Below are 21801 nucleotides of genomic sequence, written 5' to 3'. Positions count from 1 at the left end.
TAGCAAGGGAGAAGTTATGAATTAATTCTCTTCTCTTCCTCTCCACGCCTCCTCTTCTTTCTTCCTCCTTCTCCATGGCAGCAAGGGATCTTCATCCTCCTTTTCTTCCACGGTAGCAAGGCAAGGAAGATCCACGTGCAAGGTTCCTCCTTTCTCTTCCTCCATCGCGAGCAAGGTTGAAGAAGAAAGGGTTCTTCTTTAAGAAGGTATATTGCAGATTTTATCTTCTAATCTATATGATAGTCATGAGAGGTCTTTGCAAAGAGTTAGCACTCTGGTAAGATCTTATCTCAGATTATTAGATCTTCGTGTGGATACCTGTAGAGGCCGGACAATTGTGTGGCTTAAACAGGAACCTAGATAGATCATCAGACTGCGGTGTTCTTCACCTGCAGAATTTTTGAAGATGAGATCTTCAAATTAATTTCTTCTAATTTTAGTTTTAGTTTTATAAATCTTAATCAACCTTCCTCAAATCCTAATCTTTCCTTCCAAATGAATTTAAAGATCTTCTGGATTTGGATCCAGAAAAATTTTTGAATTCTACGATCCAAGGTGCATTCATGCGATGAACGACGTTCCGTTCGAATTACGCTGCGAACGTCACATCGAACGGGGCGTAACTCAGCAGTGGTATCAGAGCCAAGGTTCTAGGGAGCATGATTAGAATTTAAGGATTGATTGCCATATTTTTAAATCTAATTTTTAAAGAAATTATGCTTGCTGGATTTTCTGCGTGCTGAAATTTCAGGTTGCTGAAATTTTCAGCATGCAGATTTTTATTTGCTATGATCTTGCAAATTATTTTAGAATTGCAATTAGATTACAATGTTTTAAATCAAGTAATGCATGATCTGAAATCTAGAGAATAGCATAATAGGTTTAAAATTTCAGATCTGAAAATATACATGAGATGCATTTGGTAATCATAATGTTCATACTTGTTTAAGGTTATGTTTAAAATAATGTATGCATGAGATGTATGTATTAGTTAAACAAAAATTTATTTGCATGAGATGTAAATAAAACTCTTAAACAATAGGACATTTACATAAGATGTAAACTGAAATAATTATGTCATTTACATAAGATGTAATCACATAATATATGAAAGAGTTTCATAATTACATAGGATATAAACCTGAACCAATGTGACATTTACAAAAGATGTAAATCGAATGACATATGGTATGGGGTAGATGGTTACATTAGATGTAAATCTCGAGAGACCTAAAATCTTTCTAAATCAATCGAGAGTGAACGATACATTGAGCTAGCCATATTTGATTAATTGATCTAATTGGTGTCTAGGAAAGCTCAAAGGTTGTTACTTAATTAGGATCTTACTCTTTGAGTAAGAGGAGCCTCCCACCTGCTTACCTGGCCAATTGATCGATTACCTCCTATGAAAAGCTCAAAGTTGGAATCACTAAGATCTGATTACCCAAAATAAGTCGATTGGTCTTCCACTGTAGTAGAGTTGCTAAGATCTTTCGGCATTGATTAGTCTCGGCTGGATATAGTAGGCTAGTTGCATCGGAAGATTGGACCTATTAACATGAGATGTTGTGGGATAAAGGTGGGGTTGGGCTCCAATAACTGTTAGGTAAGGACCCAATTATAGCTTTATTTTCGCAGGATATACGGTGGGTCTGATTTAACCAAGGAACGGGTCCAATAACTGTTAGGTAAGGTCCTTATGACTTGGAGACCATGTTAGCTCAATATGCTTACGAAGCATTGTACAAGAGTTGTACACTCATCGTCTATGTGTCTCCAATAACTGTTAGGTGAGGTGACATGTAGATTGGTGGGGCCGCAACACCCCACTCAAAACTCTAAGTTGCAGGTTTCCGTATCTTTACCAGGGGAGTGTGAGAGATCCGAGAAATAGTGGGAGGATTTGATCCAATTTTGTTTTAAAAGTCCCTAAAACAAATTAATGTCAAATATAAATTTTTAATTAGAATCTTTACTTTCTGCAGATGTCAATGGCTTCCAACCTGATAGTTCGAATTCTAGATAACAATAAGTTGACCGAACCAAACTGTAAAGATTGGCTCTGCAACTTGAAGATTGTCTTGAGTTGCGAAAAGATAGCTTATGCTCTTGATCATGAACTCCCGGTGTTACCAACCCGTGCAACCAATGAGCAGCGTGAGACGCATACAAAATGGTTGGATGACGACAATAAGGTTAGGTGCTACATTTTGGCATCCATGTCCAACGAATTGCAATGCCAGCATGAGAGCATGAAGACTGCTAAGGACATACTTGATCCTTGGCTACTCGTTGACGCCGCAGGGCATCCCGAGCCAAGCTCGAGGGATGACTTTGCAGATGGAACCTGCAGTTGTGAGACCCTCGGGCTCTCGCTAAGTCTTGCAGGGTGCCATGAGGCAAGCTCCAAGGGCGACTTTATAAATAGAAGCTATAGTTGCAAGGTCCTCGGGCTCTCGCTATGTCCTGCAGGGTGCCCCAAGGCAAGCTCTAGGGGTGACTTTATAAATAGAACCAGCAGTTGCGAGATCCTCGGGCTCTCACTAAGTCCTGCAGGACGCCTCGGGGCAAGCTCCAGGGGCGACTTTATAAAGTTATCGGCATATAACTTGTGCTGCCAGGGCATCGAACGTGTGCCGAGCTTCCTAGGACACTTCAGAGATGCCTTGGAAAAATTCCGGAGGATAACTTCGTTTGATTACAGTCTGGAGGAAGAAAGCCCTGACCTGAGGGAGGCTAAGGTCCTTTCTTGGGGGAGTAATTTACATCTGGGGTCATTAGCTTCGGGCCAGTGAGTGTGGCCTCTCCTCGGCCTCTTGGGTCCAAAGCGGCGTCAACGCGTAAGACTCATAGATGGGGTATTGTTAATACCCGCGCCGGGGCGTCCGTCGTCGGGTTCGTCAAATGGTCCCGAAGTCTGTCCATTGAGCTCCGCGTTATCGGTTGATCCGCCAATAAACCGGCTTAGGAGGCCTTGGCGGACGATCACTTTGATCTTATCATGGAGCTGATAACAATCCTCCGTGTCGTAGCCGTGATCCCTATGGAAGCGGCAGTATTTGCCTAAACGCTTCCGTGACTTGAATGGTCGCATCTTTGGGGGAGATTGGAGGTAGCCGCAACCCTCAATTTCCGTGAGGATCTTGGCCTGGGAGGACGTAAGGGGAGTATACTTCTCAAAACTTCAGTGGGAGACATGTCTTCTGGACTTCCGAGGGGACCTGCTCCTCGATCGATAGCGCTCCTCGCGGAGTTCCGTGACCTGATCCAAAACATCTGGATTTGTTGCCCCGTTTCCTCGACTTTCCTGTCGAGTTCAGCGATTGATGAAACTCCAGCCGGATGAAGGGTTTGAATAACCACAACTAGAGTTTGGACTTGCTGGGCAAGCAAATAAAACTGCTCTGGCTGGATTTCAAAAGTTTGGTCTACCAGCACGTGTGATGTAGGAGGTGGACTTTGAAGAGAGCAGTCGGGCACTGATTTCCGGCTGCTTGATGCGTTCGGAGCCCCCTGGCTCATTATCCTTGTGGTCACGGCTCAGGCCCTTCCTCTAGCGCTAGAAATGTTGTGGTTCAAATTTGACCCGAGGGTGACTACGCCGGTGGAGTCGAGGAAGCCGCCATTGGTTGAAAGGAGAAGACGGGAGCCACCTCCTATGCGACGGCCGTGGATATGCACAAAGCCTCACCGGTGTTTCTGGTGAGGGCCCTTCGACGATCAAGTTAGAGTGTGATCAATTTGATCCAGTCAAAAAAAGCTTCCCTAGAAGTTATCTGACCGAGCTATTTATAATCCTAGTGGAGTGGCCCAGATGGCAGAGGCACTGTCGGCCCTCATCATGAGGGGGCGTGGCTCTGAGCCGGATGGCGCGCAGCTTAGGCTGGTTGGTGGAGTGTAGTACTCTCCGTTCTTGAGAACGGTAGGGTGTTGACAGTCACAGCAGGGTATGGCCGGAGTAGTCAAGGTGCCGTCTGACTGTTAAAGGCCGGCTATGGAGACGTGGCATGGTAGTGTTGTAATGTACGGCCAGGTAGGTGGGCGTAGGCGCGCACATGGGTGCGGTTGTTGGCAAGGCCAAACTCGTAGGAAGGTCACATCATGTGTTTGACGAGGTTGGCTTAACGGGTGCTGAGAGTAGCTTGGCTCCCCGGGTTTCGAGGTGTGCTCGGTAGAGCGCCCCGAGCTCGAAGGTCGGGACGTACTGCTGAGGCAGGCGCCCCGACCTTGATTGGGGGAGTCGGCGAATATCTGAAGTTGGTGGAACTTTTGGCGGAGTTCCGAAGTCGAGATAACTCTGGGCCGAAGTAAAGATTCAACCAGTTGGCTTTGACGCTTATTGGGCCGAAACTGGGCGGCCTTTTAGTTGTGGGCTAGACGATCCATTTTGCCCCCCATCAAGTACTATATTTGCTACTTTAGAAAAAGATTGGTGTTCCACTCGAAACCTATTTATCCCAATGAATTATGGATATTGAACGGCTTATTTAAATAAGGTCCACATCAACCAAATCACTCTCTAACTCAAATTCCGTGGGATAAATAAAAAAAGATTTATGGAGATCCTTTTATTCATCCCATAGTCCAACAAAAAATTTAAGCCAAAACAATGATGGATCTTTATAAAAAATAAGTTGAGAAGGCTAACAAATAAGATTTCTATAAAAAATCCAGCTCAATCTATCGCAAATAGGCCATGCGCTAGGTTTGGTCTTTATGGGCCTGAGCGTTGCCGAATCCAGACATTTGGTAAAATCACGTCTGCCGTGTTCCGAAAACACTCTCAACGATAAGAAGCCGACCATTACAAGCCAGAGGACCCGTTTTTGCTTCCGGTTCGGACCCTAGACCTGAGAAAAACCCCGTGCTTTTTCGCCGCCGCTGAGGCCGCTCGCTCGCTCGCTCGCCGGGGGAGAGAAACAGAATGGTGTGGTTCCAGTGCGAGGACTGTGGCGAGAATCTGAAGAAGCCCAAGCTCCCCAATCATTTCCGCATCTGCTCCGCCTTCAAGGTTGGCTTACTTCATGGCTGAAACCCGAAAAATCCCTCATTATTTCCTTCTTGTTCTTTTTCTTGTGAGAGATCTTATTGGGTTTTTCTCTTGATATTGTTTTGCAGCTGTCCTGCATCGATTGTGGGGAGACGTTCAGCCAGCAGAGCGTTCAGAGCCACAATCAGTGCATTTCCGAAGCGGTTTGTTTGTTTATTTGTTGATTTGATTCGAATCAATTATATAATTTTTGTTGTGGGTGATAACTGCGGGTTGCGATCTGGGTTCTTTTTTTTTTGCTCTGTTTTTTAAAGTATCAATGGGAATGCTTTCCCTGAAATCAGCGCATATATATATATTTGAACCTTGAAGGATTTTTATACCTTATGATGCTAAGAATTGTAAAGTTTTGATCTTTGGATAATTGGTGAACCAGCCTCTGCTGATATAACTTCTTGTAAGGAGCTTGCATCATGAATCTTAGATAGAGTTTGTTCGTGGTTGATGACAGTTGGTTGGTTGCAGTTTATATTCTCATCCTTTTGGGCTGAATTTCCTAAGAGTAGTTTTATGTTTTCACTCGAATCCGCACATAAATTAGTTTATTTTGCATCGTTGAAGGGATTTTAAAATCTTGCAATGGTCGAAATTCTTGAAACCTTGGAATGATTGTTGAACCAGCGAATGCAGTTACGGTGGTTCTTTTTATCTATATGACTTCTAGAAGTGGATATCTGGAGACCTTAAGCATCTTTATGAGAAACATTCTCTTCTTTCTGAGCATGCTATCTTGGTAGAATATTCTTAAAACAATATGGCCGATTTCCGTTTCTTGCGAGTGCAATTGTGCCAGTCTTGTTTGATTTTTTAGATTTGAATGTATTGATGCTTGACGTGTGTGCTCAAGTTATGGTGTAGAAGAAAAAACACCCAAGTGTTTTTTTCTGAAATTCAAGAATCCCGAGAGCATGGGATGGGAATTTTCTACGTTGAGTAGAATTCCTCAAGTTCATGGTTTTTTACTTTCTGGAATATTAGATTTCAATTTCTTACTTATTTTTCATCAAAACTGTTGCTGGAAATTGGACCCGGGGGTGACCACTGGCCGAGAAGGAGGAGCTCCGGTGCTTATGGTGCGTCGGTGGGCTGCGTCCTCCGGGGGACCTGCAAAAAGCCGGTGGCCGGGGCTTCCGACACCGGCCCTTCGATGCTTAAATTAGAGGGGGGCTTAATTTGGAGAAGGAAATGAGTTGTATATCGGAGTCTAAAAGTTAGAATCCTCCTTCAAGAGGAAGAGGTTCCCTTTTTATAGGAGGGATAAATGGTTACCTGTGATGTGACCGGGCGAATTAAATGAGTTACCGTCATGATTGAGCATGATCATGTGAATTAATGCATTGTCGTGGAGGGCTAGACTGGAGTCGATGAGTCGTTGTGGATGATCGGACGTAGTTGAGTGAGTCAACTGGTTGCCGTGGAGGGCCTGAGATTTTGAGTAAGCCGGAGATCCGTGGAGGCCATGCGCATTAATTGCTGACAGTCGTTCAGGCGGAGATCACGGGATTGGGTCCCGGATGAGGAGGAGAGGGGCTTGGCTCCCGACGGAGTGAAGGAGTTTGCTTCGTCCTTTGACCGGATCTTCTTCGGGGTTAAGGTCGATCGGGGTTGGCTTGACCGAGACCAAGGACCGCAAGGCCGCAGGGCTTCGAGCTCTGAGGTCGGGGATGCCGAGGTCGGGGATGCCGAGGTCGGGCACCTTGAGGTCGTCAGCCTGGAGGTCGGGTGCATCCGAGGTCGGGCGCCTATGATGTCGGGTGCATCTGAGGTCGGGCGCCTAGAGATCAGGCGCATCCGAGGTCGGGCGCCTATAAGGTCGGGCGCTTCGTGGTCGGGCGCTTGGAGGTCGGGCGCCTCCGAGGTCGGGCGCCTGGAGGTCGGGCGCTTGGAGGTCGGGCGCATCCGAGGTCGGCCGCTTATGATGTTGGGCGCGTTCGAGGTCGGGCGTCTGGAGATCGGGCGGGTCGGGCGCCTATGAGGTCGGGTGCCTCGTGGTCGAGCGCATCTGAGGGTTGCTGCCAGGGCGCCTGTCATCACGTGCCGACAATGCGTTCACGTGTTTCGGGGCAATCCATTTTTTCCCAACACTACCCCCAACTTTCGAGTTTGAGCCGCTTACGAGCTCGGGCGAAGGAAGTAGTTGCCTTTATTATGTTGGTGGGGCTAGGCAGTTTTAAATTGCTCCGCCAGTCCGCGCACTCCGGGGCGCTTTTAATGGGGGCCCGAAGGGACGAGACGCCCTTTTGCTTTTCGAGGTCGCTCTGGGCCGCGGGCGCATGATGAGGCTCCAGGATTCGACGAGATGCCGCTAGGATTCGACGAGATGCCGCTTCGATACTACTTTTAAAGCGCCGATCCAGGTGGATACGCCGCTTTGGTTTCCGAGGCCGACATGTGGCAAGATCTGGATGGAGAGCGGGATTTGGCTCTGTCAATCTGGGCCGTCAGGGGGGTCTATATAAACCCCTGACCTGGCCCTAAAAGTTTCTATTTGGCCGCCGCTGCTGTTGTTTTTTGTTTCTCCCTCCTTTCTTCTTCCAGATATTGCTCAGTCTTTCCGACGGTGTTCCAAGGCGATTCCTAGTGATCGTCTTGTTCCTTTTCTTTCGGCCGTCGGCGTCCCCAGTAAAATCCATAGTAGGTCTTCTACCCGCGTCCGCTCGGAGGGCTTTTGCTTTTCTGTCCCCCCCCATTTTTTTTTGCTGACCTGACATTTGGGATTTTTTCTCTTTTTCAGACATCGCTCAAATGGTGACTAGCAACGTGGCCCTTTTTGCTAGGTACAAGAAAAGGGCGGCGGAGGCCGTCGGGGCGCAACCGGCGCCCAAAAAGAAGGCCAAGTTGGCCTCAACTTCCGCTTCCGTCGAGAGGGCGGGTCTTGAAGCTGGGGCTTCCGGATCCGTTCGGACGGAGACTCCATCTGCCGAGCACGCGATCCCGGACTCTAAGGGGCAAAGGATTCGGCGGCCCTAGCCTGCCCAGCCCCCATCTCTCAGCGGCCGGGTCGGCAAGTTGTTCGCTTGCGGCGCTCAGGTCCCGAGCCGGGCCGCGGCCTTGGGGTCCCGAGCTCTTATCGTCCTTCTGCTCCGAGCTCGGGCAGGCCAAGCTCGTCGAGGGCCGACGTCCCGAGCTCGTCCGGGGTCGGAGGCCGCTCTGAGAGGGGGCTTGATGGCCCGGAGTCTCCGACCAGCGAGGGAATTCGGCCCTCCGTGATAGCAATGTCGTACGCGAGATATTTCGCCGCGCGTTGCTCCCAGCTGACCGGATCGAGTTCGAGGCCATCGATCCCGGTAGCCTTGTCGATTAGACCTACTGCACTGCCATCCGAGTAAGCCATTCTTTGTTTTTATTTTTTTGCCTCAATTTTCGCATCTTCTTGACCTTTACTCATCATCACCTTTTTCCTACAGCATCTTCATGAGATCGACATGCTGGTGCTTATAGCGTTGGAGTGCCAGGATGAGGCTCGGAGGAGTCAAAGAGAAGAGGCTCGCCGAATCCGAGGCCGCGCGGAGGGAGGCCGTCGTGAGGATGGAGGCTGCCGAGGCCGAGCGACGATCGGCTAGCTCGAAGAGGAGAAGGCCTCGCATGCTTTGGCGAGGTCGGAGCTGCGCGCCTCCGAGCCGCATCTAGTCGAGGCTCGCTCCGAGATTGCCGATCGTAAGTATGAGGAGGGGGTCTTCCGTCTGGAGATCGAGCAGCTCGAGGCTCGAGAAAAAAGGGCGCTGGAGCATGCTCGAGACGCGGTGCAACTCTTCCAGGAGTCGGAAGAGTTCCGCGATTTGATGGAGGAGGCCGTGGACGGATTCATCCGCGGCTTCGAGAACTTCCGGCGACAAATGCAATGGTTTTGTCCCCAGCTTGATCTCAAGGGCATTCGGCCCAGGATGGGGATCGCTGAAGACGAGAGCGAGCCCGGAAGCTTCGACGACGGGACCGGCGACGCTTCCGCAAGTCTCGAGGCCGAGCAGGAGACCGTTGAGGCCGAGACTAATGCGGCCGAGTAGACGGCGCAGGAGGCTCTCTCTGGGAAGCCACTGGGGCTGCTTCCGAGGCTACTGGTGAAGCCCCGTTCAAGGCCACTGCGGATGGTCCTGAGGCAGTTTCCGCCGAGGACCCCCACGTGATTGTTGTGGATGATCCTGAGGTCGATGCCGAAGCGGCTGCTGCCCCTTAGGATTTAGCCTCCCCCCTTTTTTTTCTCCTTTTCTTTTGTAAATGAGGTCGGCCTCTGCGGCCACTGTGCGGCCAGACGAGTCGGCCTCAGAATCAAACCTGGTACATAGCCTTTGGGCTTTCAATCAATGAAGTATCTTCTTTTCAAACTCTGTGTGTATTTGTGTTTGCTTCTATTTGCATAATTGATGAACTTTTATCCCGGCTGCTTGAGTTGAACTCTCGTTTGGCGGATTTTACCAAGTCTTCGAGCTCGGCTGAGTCTTTAGACCTGGGCTCCGATAGACTTCGCTAAATCTTTAGGCTCAGCCCCCACAGGAATTATGCTAAGGCTCTAGGTCTAGACTTTAGAAGAACTTGTCGAGTTTTCGAGCTCGGGCTTCGAAGAAGTCCCGTTAGGCCTTTAGGCTCCTCTTCCGGAAAAATTTTGCCAAGTCCTTAGGCTCGGCTTCCGGGAGAACCTTGTTAAAACTTTGAGTTCGGGCTCAATGGCAGCGTAGGCCGAGGTTGAGTTGCTGTCGGGGTTTTCATGCTCTTTGATCTCGAACTTGGTCGAGGCGCCATCAGGCGGAACTTGAGTCCGCGGCCAGTGACTTGGCATACCCGAGCCTGGCCGGGACATCATCGGGCAGAGCTCGAGGTCGTTGTTGCAGGCCGTCTCAAACTAGGTCGGGCCTTTGTTTGGAGAGATTTGAAGTAGGCGGAGATCGAGCTGGAGATTGGCGGTGCGGAGCATTCCGAGCTCGGTCGGGACATTCCGGACTCGGTCGAAAGATCGCACGCGAGGTCAAGGGAGCCTGGGCTCGCGGTTGATTCTGCGATGCCTCCCGAGATTGATTGAGACTCGGTTCGTGGTCGATTCAGCAAAGCATCCCGATCTTGGTCGGGGGATCCCGGACCTGGTCGGGGCTTTATCGGAGATACATATGGGAGGCGGGCCTCGTCCGTTGATCGTTCTGCAATATAACCAAGTAAGCATAGAGAGATATTCGTGCCGAGTAGGATGTACCTCTCGTGCAGTTAGAGTTAAGTGTCTTTGGACGGGTTGCCCGAGCCGAGCTAAGCGACTTTGCTCCGAGGTTGACTTCAGCGACCTGTGGTCGGCTCAGCAAGGTGCCTCCACTCAGCTTGAGGCACGTTGTCGGGGTGCGCTGAATGTCGCCAAAAGGTTGCGGAGATGTCGCCCCGAGATCGAGGGAGACTGGGCTCGCTGTCGACTCAGCAGTGCCCAACAGTGCTCCCGAGGTCGAGGGGGCTTGGGCCCGCGGTCGACGCAGCGGAGCATCCCGAGGTCGAGGAAGACTTGGCTCGCGGTTGACACAGCAGTGCCCAACAGTGCTTTTCGAGGTCGAGGGAGACTTGGCTCGCGGTCGACGCAGCAGGGCATCTCGAGGTCGAGGGAGACGTGGCTCACGGTCGACATAGTGGGGCATCCCGACCTTAGTCGGGGGATCATGCGCGAGGTCGAGGGAGCCGAAGGCTCGCTTCGACTCTGCGATGCTTTTCGAGGCCGAGGGAGCTGAAGGCTCGCTGTCGACTCTGCGATACTTTTCGAGGCTGAGAGAGCCGAGGGCTCGCGGTCGACGCAGCGGGGCATCTCGAACTTGGTTGGAGGATCATGCGCGAGCTCGAGAGAGCCGGTGGCTCGCGGTCGACTTTGCGATGCTTTCCGAGGCTGAGAAAGTTGAGGGCTCGCGGTCGACGCAGCGGGGCATCCCGAACTTGATCGGAAGATCATGCGTGAGGTCGAGGGAGCCGGGGGCTCGCGGTCAACTCTGCGATGCTTTCCGAGGCCGAGGGAGCCGGGGGCTCGCGGTCAACGCAGTGGGGCATCCCGAACTTGGTCGGGGGATCATGCGCGAGGTCGAAGAAGCCGGGGGCTCGCGATTGACTCTGCGATGCTTTCCAAAGCCGAAGGAGCCGGGGGCTCGCGGTCGACGCAGCGGGGCATCCCAAACTTGGCCGGGGGCTTGTCGGAGATGGAGATTGGACTCGGAGTTGTCGAGACGGAGCATTCTGAACTCAGTTGGGGCATCAGAACTTGGTCGGGCATTCAGACTTGGCCGGGCATCCTGAAGTTCGCAATTAGATTATTGTTAGGAGAAGTATTGAATAATTGGAGAAGAGCTGTAAGTAAATTAACATGTGGAGAAGTATTAATTATGTTCTCAAACATCGAAGACCCCTGGGGGCTCTACTGGTAATATATCCGGAAATTTTCGGAGTTCCAGCTTCGGAAAATGGGAGTCCCTTCGAGGGACTCCAACTTATATGCTTCGGGCCGCGGGACTCGAGCAACTCAGTACGGCCCCTCCCAGTTTGGGGCAAGCTTTCCTTGTTCAGTAGGTTGGGAGCATGGTCTGGCGTACCGGTCCATACCGGCCGGTACGGGCCGGTACGTACCGGTCCGGCCAGGGACCGGTACCGGATCAGCGTAAAATCCGGTACCGGTAATTTATTGTTGAAGGATCGGTACGCCACCGGTACGGACCGGTACGGACCGGTACGCCGCCGGTACGGACCGGTACGGGACCGGTTTCGTACCGGGCCGGGCCGCCACCGGTACGCCGACCGGTACCGGTACGGCGGACCCTGATTGGGAGGCTTCATCTTTTCTCAGGATGAGATCCTCCACCTTGAAGAGTTTGACTTTCACCCTGAAATTGTAATACTGCGCCGCTTTCCGTTGGTATCTTGCCATTCGGACTCGGGCAGCCTCTCTTGTCTCCTCCACGAGGTCCAGGTTGTTTCTGAGCTGAGATGAGTTGGAGGCTTCATTGTAATTCTCCACCCTCAGCGACGGAAGTTCTATTTTCAAGGGGATGACGGCTTCCGTTCCGTAAGCTAGATGAAAAGGGGTTTCGCCGGTGGGAAGTCGAAATGTAGTCAGGTAGGCCCAGAGGATATTGTACAGATCCTCGACCCATTGTGCTTTGGCTCGGTCGAGTCTCACTTTGAGTCCTTGGAGGATGGTGCGGTTTGTAACCTCGGTTTCTCCATTTGTCTGTGGATGGGCGACCGAGGTGAAGCGGTGGTCGATGCCGAGCTCGAAGCAGAATTTTCTGAGGCGGACATTGTCGAATTGGCGGCCGTTGTCGGATATGAGGATGCGGGGAAGTCCAAATATGTAAATTATTGACTTCCAAATGAAGTCTCACATCTTCGGCTCAGAAATCCGGGCCACCAGCTCGGCTTCGATCCACTTGGTGAAGTAGTCGATGGAGATGATGAGGAACTTTCTCTGTCCTGAGGCTAAAGGGAATGGTCTCAAGATGTCGATCCTCCATTGGGCAAATGGCCAGGGGGCGCTGATCGAGGTCAGTGGAACCGAAGGTCGGCGCTGAATGTTAGCGTTTCGCTGACACCGATTGCACTTTTGGACAGTCCAACGCGTCTTTTTGGAGTGTAGGCCAGTAATATCCTTGGCGCAGAATTTTATGGGCCAGGGCCCGACCTCCTAGATGGTTTCCGCAGATTCTTTCGTGAACCTCTCGCATGGCATAATCCGCCTCTGAGGAGCGAAGACATCTGAGAAGAGGAGAGGTGAATGACCTGCGGTAGAGCTTACCTTCGTATAGGAGGTATCGAGAAGCCTGACGCCTAATCCGAGGGGCTTCGAGCTCGTCATTGGGGAGGACTTCGCTCTGCAGGTAGGCGACGAGCGCGTCCATCCAGCTCGGCTCGATCTCGATGCAGAGAGCTGGTTCAGGCTCTTCGATGCTAGGTGCCTGGAGATACTCGAGCACTGTGGTCTTTGGGAGCTCGCTCATGCGGAAGGTCGCCAGTTTTGACAGTTGGTCTGCTCTTGCATTCTCCGCCCTGGGGATGTGCTGGATGTCGAAGGAGCCCAGTGTGGGGGTGAGGTCTCGGACCTTTTGGAGATACTTCTGCATTGATGGCTCTCTTGCTTCGAAGTCTCCCAAGATCTGGCTCACGACCAGTTGAGAGTCACTGAAGGCCTTCAAACTCTCGACCTTCAGCTCTTTTGCCAGCTTCAGCCCATAAGCGCCTCATACTCCACTTCATTGTTTGAGACGGAAAATTCGAAGCGTAGGGCTTGTTCTGTAACTACCTCGTCTGGGCTGGTGAGGATGAGGCCCGCTCCGCTACCGCCCGAGGTCGAGGAGCCGTCTACATGTAGAACCCATGGCCGCTCTGGGGTCTCTGTCGATGTAAGCTCGGGCCCGGGATCATCAGGCAGAGTACATTCAACAATGAAATCGGCGAGCACTTGGGCCTTAACTGCTGGCCTCGGGCGGTATTGGAGGTCGAATTCTTCGAGCTCGACCGCCCACATTGCGATCCTCCCCGCTCGATCCGGCCACTGCAGAACTTGCTTTATAGGTTGGTCGGTCAGCATGGCCACGGTATGGGCCTGAAAGTAGGGTCGGAGCCGTCGAGCCGAGATGACCAGAGCATAAGTCGTTTTCTCCAGCTTGGAGTATCGGATCTCGGCATCCCTCATAATCCGACTGGTATAGTACACTGGTCTTTGAGACTTGTCTTCTTCTCAGACCAGGATCGAGTTTACCGCCACCGAGGAGACGGCTAGGTACAGATAGAGGAGCTCGCCTTGCTGAGGCTTAGTGAGGAGCGGAGGGGAGGCAAGATAGCGTCTGAGCTTTTCAAAGGCTTGTTGGCATTCTTCGGACCACAGGAAGTCCTTCAGCCGCTTGAGGATCTTGAAGAATGGGAGGCATCGTTCGGCCAACTTGGAGACGAACCTTCCTAGGGCTGCAACTCGCCCGGTAAGCCGCTGTACCTCCTTGACTGTCTTTGGTGGCACTATTTCTTGCAGTGCTCGAATTTTCTTGGGGTTCGCTTCGATTCCGCGCTGGGTTATCACGAAACCGAGGAACTTGCCCGAGATAACTCCGAAGGCGCACTTGGCGGGGTTGAGCTTCATTCGGTACTTCCTGAGGGTGGAGAAAGCTTCATTGAGATCAGTTATGTGGTGCTCTGCTGTCCAACTCTTCACCAACATGTCGTCTACATAAACCTCCATGTTTCGGCCTATTTGATCTTTAAAGACATGGCTGACCAGCCTCTGATATGTCGCTCCGGCATTCTTCAGCCCGAATGGCATCACTTTGTAGCAGTAGAGACCCTTGTCAGTGATGAAGGCCGTCTTCTCCTCGTCCTTGGACGTCATTCGGATTTGATTGTACCCTGAGAAGGCGTCCATGAAGGTCAGCAGCTAGTGTCCCGAGGTGGAGTCGATGAGCTGGTCGATATTGGGAAGGAAAAAGCTGTCATTTGGGCAGGCTTTGTTCAGGTCGGTGTAGTCCATGCACATGCGCCATTTTCCGTTAGCCTTCTTTACGAGGACTACATTGGCGAGCCAGTCAGGGTATGAGACTTCTCGGATGAAGCTGGCCTTGAGGAGTTTGTCCACCTCGGCCGCCGCTCGCTGTCGCTCTGGCGCAGAGCCCCGTTTCTTCTGCCTTACAGGCTTGCAGGTCGGTTTCACCGGGAGTCGGTGAACCATGACCTCGGGATCTATTTCCGGCATGTCCGTGGGCGACCAGGCAAAGACGTCCATGTTGGACTGGAGGAACTCGATCAGATGATTTCTCTCGTGCGAGCTCAGGCCGGAGCCAATCTGCACGGTTAGCTCTGGGCAGTCTTTTCTTAAGAGGATTTGGATGAGGAGTTCACCAGGTTCTATCCGTTCTTTTTGAGGCTCGTCTCGCACTTCCAGGGTTTCAATTGGCAGGATCCGGTCCGACACTTGGGCTGGCGCCTCAATTGGTTGTTCTGCTTGGCTCGGTCCTTTGGATGGTTGTTTTGCTTTGAGAGTCGCCATGTAGCATTGCTTGGCTATCATCTAGTCCCCACGAGCTTCGCCTACTCCTTCGGTAGGGAACCGCACGAGCAGGTGGTACGTCGAGATCACTGCTTGGAGGGCGTTGAGCCCTGGTCGTCCAAGAATGGCGTTGTAGACCGAGGGCAGGCGGACCACAATGAACTCCGTCCTCACGGTGCTCTCTCGAGGGGCGAGCCGGACCGTGACAAGTAGGTGGATCTCACCCTCAACCGGGACCGAGTCTCCGGTGAATCCGACCAGCGGAGCGTTCATTCTCCGGAGCTGGCCGTCTGTCATTCCCATTTTTTGGAAGGCATCATAATACAAGATGTTTGCTGAGCTTCCATTATCAATTAAGACACGCTTTACATCAAACTTATTCATGACCATAGAGATGACCACAGCATCATCGTGAGGAGTCTCAACTCCTTTCAAGTCCTCGTCCGAGAACGAGATGGCCTCAGAAGTGCGTTGACGCTTCAGAGCGGTCCTTCTTCCGGTCGATTCTCCAGCAGAGCTTCCTTCGGCCGGGCCTCTTCCTATGGTGTTGATGGTGCCAGCGATAGGCCTGTTGTCATTTGGACCTTTGGGGGGCGCAGCATTCTCCTCCGGCCTTCTTTCATCACGCTGGTTCTGCACGAACCAGTTAAGGACCCCACGACGAATGAGTGCTTCGATCTCGTCTCGAAGCCCAAAACATTCATTTGTGTCGTGGCCGTGGTCTCGATGGAAGCGACAGTATTTCCTGGAGTGGCGTCGGAGTTCTGATTCCCGCATCGGGGGTGGGGGTTGGAGATAGTTCCGACCTTCTATCTCCATAAGAATCTCCGCCCGGGGTGTGTTGAATGGAGTGTAGTTCTCGTACCTTCCTGGAGGGATCCGTTGCCGAGGTGGTGACCTCGGCCGAGGCAGGGATCTCGGTCGAGGCTGCGCCCGCTGTCAAGGTGGACTCCTCAGATGCGGTAGATTCTTCTCTCGGTGGGGGGACCGACTTTTCGAGCGGCCGCGCTCCTCGCGGCGCCTTTTCTGCTTCTTCGAGGCCTGCTCGGTCGCACTTCGCCTGGAGGCGATAGCCTCCTTAGCCTTCGCATACTTCCAAGCTCGGGCCAACATTTCGGTGAAGTCGGCGGGGAAGCTCTTCTCAATGAAGAAGAGAAACCTGTTGGACCGAGCTCCTGTCTTTAGCGTTGACATGGCTATCGACTGATCGAGCTCGCGAACCTCCCAGGTTGCGGCGGTGAAGCGGTCGATGTAGTCTTTGAGAAACTCCCCCTTTTTTTGCTTGATGTCGAGAAGGGAGTCCGGCATACGCCGCTGACGTCGGCTAGCAACAAAGTTGGTGGTGGACTGCCTGCCGAGCTGTTCGAAGGAGGTCATAGTGCTCGGCTTCAACCCGGAGAACCAAAGTCGAGCTGTCCCTCGGAGTGTCGCGGGGAAGGCCTTGTAGAGCACGGCCTCCGAGGATCCTTGCAATGCCATGCGGGCCCGGTAGCTTTTCAGGTGGTCAAGAGGGTTTGTAGTCTCGTTGTAGGGCTCTACTTGGGGCATTTTGAACCGTGGTGGGACTGGTTCATTCTCAATCTGGTGGGAGAAGGATGACTTGGTGGAGAACTCAAAGTCACCCTCACGCCTTGCCTTCTGGCTGTGGAGCGCCTCGATCTGCCGCTCGAGTTTCTCGACCTTCCTGTCGAGTTCCCCGCTCTGGGGGACCGCCACGGTGGTCTGCTCCGGCGTTGGTGGGCTTGGGACTGATTCCGCCTCTGAGGGTTGCGGCCATCTGTCTGGGTGTCTCCCTAGTGGTTCTCTCCGGAGAGACGCCCGGGTTGAGTCCTGGTAACCGCGCTGTCCTCTGTTGTTGACCCTCAAGGAGTCATGGGGATTTTGCCCTTAGAGAGCCGGTTCCTCCGGAGGGAGGGCCGGTTGAACTTGAATTTGTGGAGGCGGCATAGGAGGGGCCTCCATGCATTGCAAGCCTTGGACAGCCGCAGCCAAGGCTTGAACTTGCTGCACCAGGATGTTAAACTGCTCCGGTTGAACTTGAGGAACTGGATCTGCCGGAGGCCTTGGTGGTGAGTTCTCGATTGAGTGTCCGGGACTTGGTGCACGGTGACGGGAGGCGTTGGAGGCTCCTTTGCTTCTTAGCTTCATGATCACGACTCAGGCCTTTCCTCTAGCGCCAACTGTTGCTAGAAATTGGACCCGGGGGTGACCACTGGCCGAGAAGGAGGAGCTCCGGTGCTTATGGTGCGTCGGCGGGCTGCGTCCTCTGGGGGACCTGCAAAAAGCCGGTGGCCGGAAGCTCCGGCCACCGGCCCTCCGATGCTTGAGTCAGAGGGGTTCCGGCCACCGGCCCTCCGATGCTTGAGTCAGAGGGGGGCTTATTTTGGAGAAGGAGATGAGTTGTATATCGGAGTCTAAAAGTTAGAATCTTCCTTCAAGAGGAAGAGGTTCCCCTTTTATAGGAGGGGTAAAGGGTTACCTGTGATGTGACCGGGCGAATTAAATGAGTAACCGTCATGATTGAGCACGATCATGTGAATTAATGCATTGCCGTGGAGGGCTAGACTGGAGCCGATGAGTCGTTGTGGGTGACCGGACGTAGTTGAGTGAGCCAACTGGTTGCCGTGGAGGGCCTGAGATTTTGAGTAAGCCGGAGATCTGTGGAGGCCATGCGCATTAATTGCTGACAGTCGTTCAGGCGGAGATCACGGGATTGGATCTCGGATGAGGAGGAGAGGGGCTTGGCTCTCGACGGAGTGAAGGAGTTTGCTTCGTCCTTTGACCGGGTCTTCTTCGGGGTTGAGGTCGATCGGGGTTGGCTTGACTGAGACTAGGGGCCGCAAGGTCGCAGGGCTTTGAGCTCTGAGGTCGGGGATGCCGTGGTCGGGCGCCTTGAGGTCGGGCGCCTATGATGTCGGGTGCATCCGAGGTCGGGCGCCTAGAGGTCGGGCGCCTGGAGATCGGGCGCATCTGAGGGTTGCTGCTGGGGCGCCTGTCATCATGTGCCGGCAATGCGTTCACGTGTTTCGTGGCAATCCATTTTTCCCCCAACAAGAACAGGCAAAAAAATCTCACTGTAAAAGTTCTTATTGTTTGAGTTTTAAAAATTTGACATAAAGATAAGGAATAAAGGATGACTTGGAATGTAGATTGTTTTTGTTGTTTACTGTGAGATTGTTTATTTCATTTGCTAATGCGATCTAGTATGTGCATTTCAATGATGTTTATCAACAAAAACATTGTTTATGAAATAAGGGGTCAAAGTATTTGATGTGTGCAGGCTTCCTTTTGTTCTAAAGAAAAATAAAGTTCATTTAAATTGGAAAAAGTTGGCGATCTGCATTATATCCTTCAGACACTTGTGTATACTTGGCAATATGCCTCATTTTTTTAACAAAGTACACTTAGGGAATTTTTGTCATTAACATAGTTTCCAAAACATGAGACTTTCATGCGACTAATAATCAGGAAACTCCTATTTTACTTTTATTTATTGTTTTTCGAAGAAATGTCCAATGAGTTCAGTCACAAGTCATTGTGATTATCTTTTCAGGAAAAATATGGTCCAAAAGATCAAGGGAAAGCTTCGTGCAATCCACAAACAAAACCCGACAAGCCTAAGCAAAATGCAGATGTGGATGTAAATGTTGGTTTATCTTCTCGTGCTCCTTGGTATTGTAGGTAAGTCGAATAAATCTGTAGAATAATTTGTATCTAATGGTTGTTTCTGTTTATGTGTATAGATATATCTTCAATGAACATATGGCTGCCATGTAGAGCTATTCAGAAATGATGAGATCTTTCTTAGATTGTCATGTTGCTAAGGATTGTTTGTATCACTGTCTTGCTGAACTATTTAAGCAACTCAGTTGTTGATCAACAAAGTTGTGAGGAACATTTTGTTGACATTAAAATAACATCAGGGACAGTACAAAAACCTTTTTTTAGGGGAAACGGTACAAAAACCTTTTAATAAGCATATGTTAATTTCTTTCCCGTGCCCATGACCCAAGTCTTCTTCCTTCATAGTTTTATTCTCTTGACGGTTCATTTTTGCATGCATCCATGTTGTTTTCTGAATAAATAAAGCTGTATTTTTAATATTTTATTTGGGAATTTTCATCTACAGTCTCTGCAACACAACCACTACTAGCAAGCAAACTTTGCTGCTCCACGCTGATGGCAAGAAGCATAGAGCAAAAGCACGAGCTTACCATGCTGCTCAGAATCAATCTAGTCAAGCAGTAGAACCAAGTTCAAATGAGAAGGGGAGTGTTGGTGAGACACCAATGGTTGACTCTGTTGGAGCAAATGGTTTTAAGAAGGCAGACAAATCTAAAGAAGGAGATACACTGAAAGACACTGGGGCATTGGCCACAGGAGGGGAAAAGGAAAGTATGACTGGAAAAAAGAGAAAGGTTGATGCATTTGGCTGGGGACTATCTAAAACTACGGAGGATAAGAATTTATGTAACTTAAGCAATGGAGAAGTGCTACAAAAAGAACAGGAAGATGGACCATGCTATCAACCAAAGAAAAAGAAGCACGTTGATGCACCATCCAATCACAAAGGACCTGAAGATAAACACAGTAAGCTAGCTTCCAAGCATAAAATCAAGTGGAAGAAACTCGTTACTTCAACCTTAAAGTTGGTATGTATGTTTCACATGTAATGTTCATCGTTTTTGAGTGCATATAAACTGTGTTATATATGGTAGTACTGTTTCTTCTGCCAACCCTTCTTATTTGTGTGTTTTCCAACTCATGCCTTTAGTTTGCAACGAGGGGTAATTGTGACCAGTTAAATGGTGCTGTCGTCAATCTTTTTAATAAAAAAGGATTCGTGATTTACATTTTTCTCTGACATCTATATTTCTGAGCACTTCATAGGAGAAATGTGTTTGAGTTAGGACCTTAATATGTTTTGAAATGAGATTCTCTTTTAGCATCCCGGAGATTATCATGTCATTCTGAGGCTGCACTAAAATAGCCCAGGCATCCCATTTTTCCTTGGAAAGCTGAAATGATAAATGTATTGAACATGGCAGAATCCAGATGGAATTATGAAGATAAGAAAGTTACAAAAGCTTGTTTTTAAGGCGCTTCAGGAGTCTGGCATAAATGAAGATGAGACACAACTCCGAGACACTTTGATGGACAAGGTTAAATCATGAAATACTTAATTCATCTTTGCTTGTTCTTTCCTTGCTATTTACCGAGTTCGCTTGCTCATTATTGCAGATAAATTCAAGCTCCCGGTTCGTGATTGAAGACAAGCACATCCGATTGGTTGCAAAGGCTGAGGCCGCCTGATTTTCATGCACTGCAGAGAAAAAGCATTGGGGATTTTGGCATTCCATTGTAAGCAGTCTTATTTTCCTTGTATCTATGTGTCAGTTGCAATGATGTCTTTATCAGCACCTACCATGGACATTATTTATTTTCATTTTGATTTTTCAGCTGATGGAGCCTTTTTACTTACAAACTCAAGCTTTTTGTTGCATCGGCAGGATTCTTATAAATTAGAACAGCTTTAAAAACTCAAGTGGGGGCAAGCAGTGCATATTGGGAGGGTAAGAAGGCTGTTTTGTGTAACTTAAGCCAACATGGATGGTCGGCTGCATCTTTCGTCTAATTTTTGCTTCACAGGCTGATTACACTCAAAAGGCAACATTGACTTCTTGATTATCATTTATCAGTGAGAAAGATTTTTGATTTTTGATTTATTTATTTATTTATAAAATGCATTTGAATTGGCACTCTCCAGGATTTATTAGCATGTGGCTTGTGGCGAGTACCCCTGATGTAGTTGCTAATGCAACATTTTGAGGCTTACTGAAGTCAAAATTATGCTGCGGCACATAAAGTTAATGTGGGATGTGTTTTTACTGTTTTGACAGGACTTTTTTCCTGCGGTTGGCATGAGATATAACTTGGGCAAATGACTACTTATTTAGGTTGGAAATCAGATTAAAGTTGGGGTTTTGTGCAACACCTATGTCCATCATAGTCCCATCTAAATTCGCACTTTTATATCTGCTTTAAGTAGGTGTGAATCTATTCACTTTCAGGGAATGAGCTGTTATCAAATTGGGTGTTACTTTTTGAGTAAAACTACAATATGAGAGATATAGCTATACTCATAGCCTGGTAAGGAGTTAGATGGAGCAAGAAATGTTTCTGGGAATGACCTGACAACCTGCTTACCTGCGAATCTGTTCACTTGCTTTGTTTTAACTCCTTGCCAGGTTACCAGTCTAGCTATAGTTGGCGGAGCTGAGAGGAGCATCGCAGGGACTGATCTTTGCTGTTACCATGCTTAGAGCCTCTGATGTAGTGTTGTAAGGGGACTTAAAGATGGTGATCAGCTGGCTACGAGGGAGTGCGGCTCCTCAAAACAACTATCATCCCGTTTTGGCGGATTTGCGCTCTTGATGTTTTTCAGGGTAATTCATGTTTACAGAGAGGTCAATAGTATTGTGAATAGATTAGGTTGTTTTATGTGGCCAACCATGTAGGTTGGTTCTTCACTTTTTTTTGGAAATCCAGTATTTGGGTTGTATTTAAGGAAAGGTAGTGTAACTTTGCCATCTCACCATTAAAAAAAGAAAAAGAAAAAGGAAAGAGACCGAGTCATGAGATCTATAAAAGATTGAAATGAAAGCGCTCATGGATTTAGGTTCAAAACCTCAATTTCAAGCAAAAAAGTGAAGCAAATATCAAAGAGAAAAGTATGTTAAGGTTGGATCGAGGATCTGGTTCATTCAACCAT

At 49.8% G+C, this 21801-nt stretch overlaps 1 protein-coding gene across 2 annotated transcripts; it reads left to right on the top strand.

The window, feature by feature from the left end:
• The first annotated feature begins 4822 nt into the window (after window positions 1-4822).
• On the top strand, window positions 4823-20928 carry LOC103721048 (UBP1-associated proteins 1C). Of its 2 annotated transcripts, none has more exons than XM_039125240.1 (7): window positions 4823-5011; window positions 5119-5193; window positions 18583-18710; window positions 19159-19681; window positions 20078-20191; window positions 20271-20390; window positions 20490-20928. In XM_039125240.1, exons 1-6 carry the CDS (start codon window positions 4925-4927, stop codon window positions 20340-20342), a joined length of 999 nt encoding a protein of 332 aa, XP_038981168.1. In that variant the 5' UTR covers window positions 4823-4924; the 3' UTR covers window positions 20343-20390; window positions 20490-20928. The 2 variants fall into 2 exon arrangements, with proteins under 2 accessions (XP_038981168.1, XP_038981166.1); XM_039125238.1 differs by having other exon boundaries at window positions 4824-5011; window positions 20540-20928.
• Window positions 20929-21801: the final 873 nt, after the last annotated feature.

The sequence above is a fragment of the Phoenix dactylifera genome, chromosome 4 (genome assembly GCF_009389715.1).
Source record: "Phoenix dactylifera cultivar Barhee BC4 chromosome 4, palm_55x_up_171113_PBpolish2nd_filt_p, whole genome shotgun sequence".
Taxonomy (NCBI): Eukaryota; Viridiplantae; Streptophyta; class Magnoliopsida; order Arecales; family Arecaceae; genus Phoenix; species Phoenix dactylifera.
Note: the sequence above shows the minus strand (reverse complement) of the source record. Positions and strands in the feature narration are given on the sequence as shown.

What these genes read in the sequence shown, in the direction of transcription:
- LOC103721048 (XM_039125240.1), top strand. Translation starts at nt 4,925, where the DNA reads ATGGTGTGGTTCCAGTGCGAGGACTGTGGCGAGAATCTGAAGAAGCCC. An exon ending in CGTGCTCCTTGGTATTGTAG is followed by an intron (nt 18,711 to 19,158) that starts GTAAGTCGAATA and finishes TTTCATCTACAG; the next exon opens with TCTCTGCAACACAACCACTA. An exon ending in TTACTTCAACCTTAAAGTTG is followed by an intron (nt 19,682 to 20,077) that starts GTATGTATGTTT and finishes TGAACATGGCAG; the next exon opens with AATCCAGATGGAATTATGAA.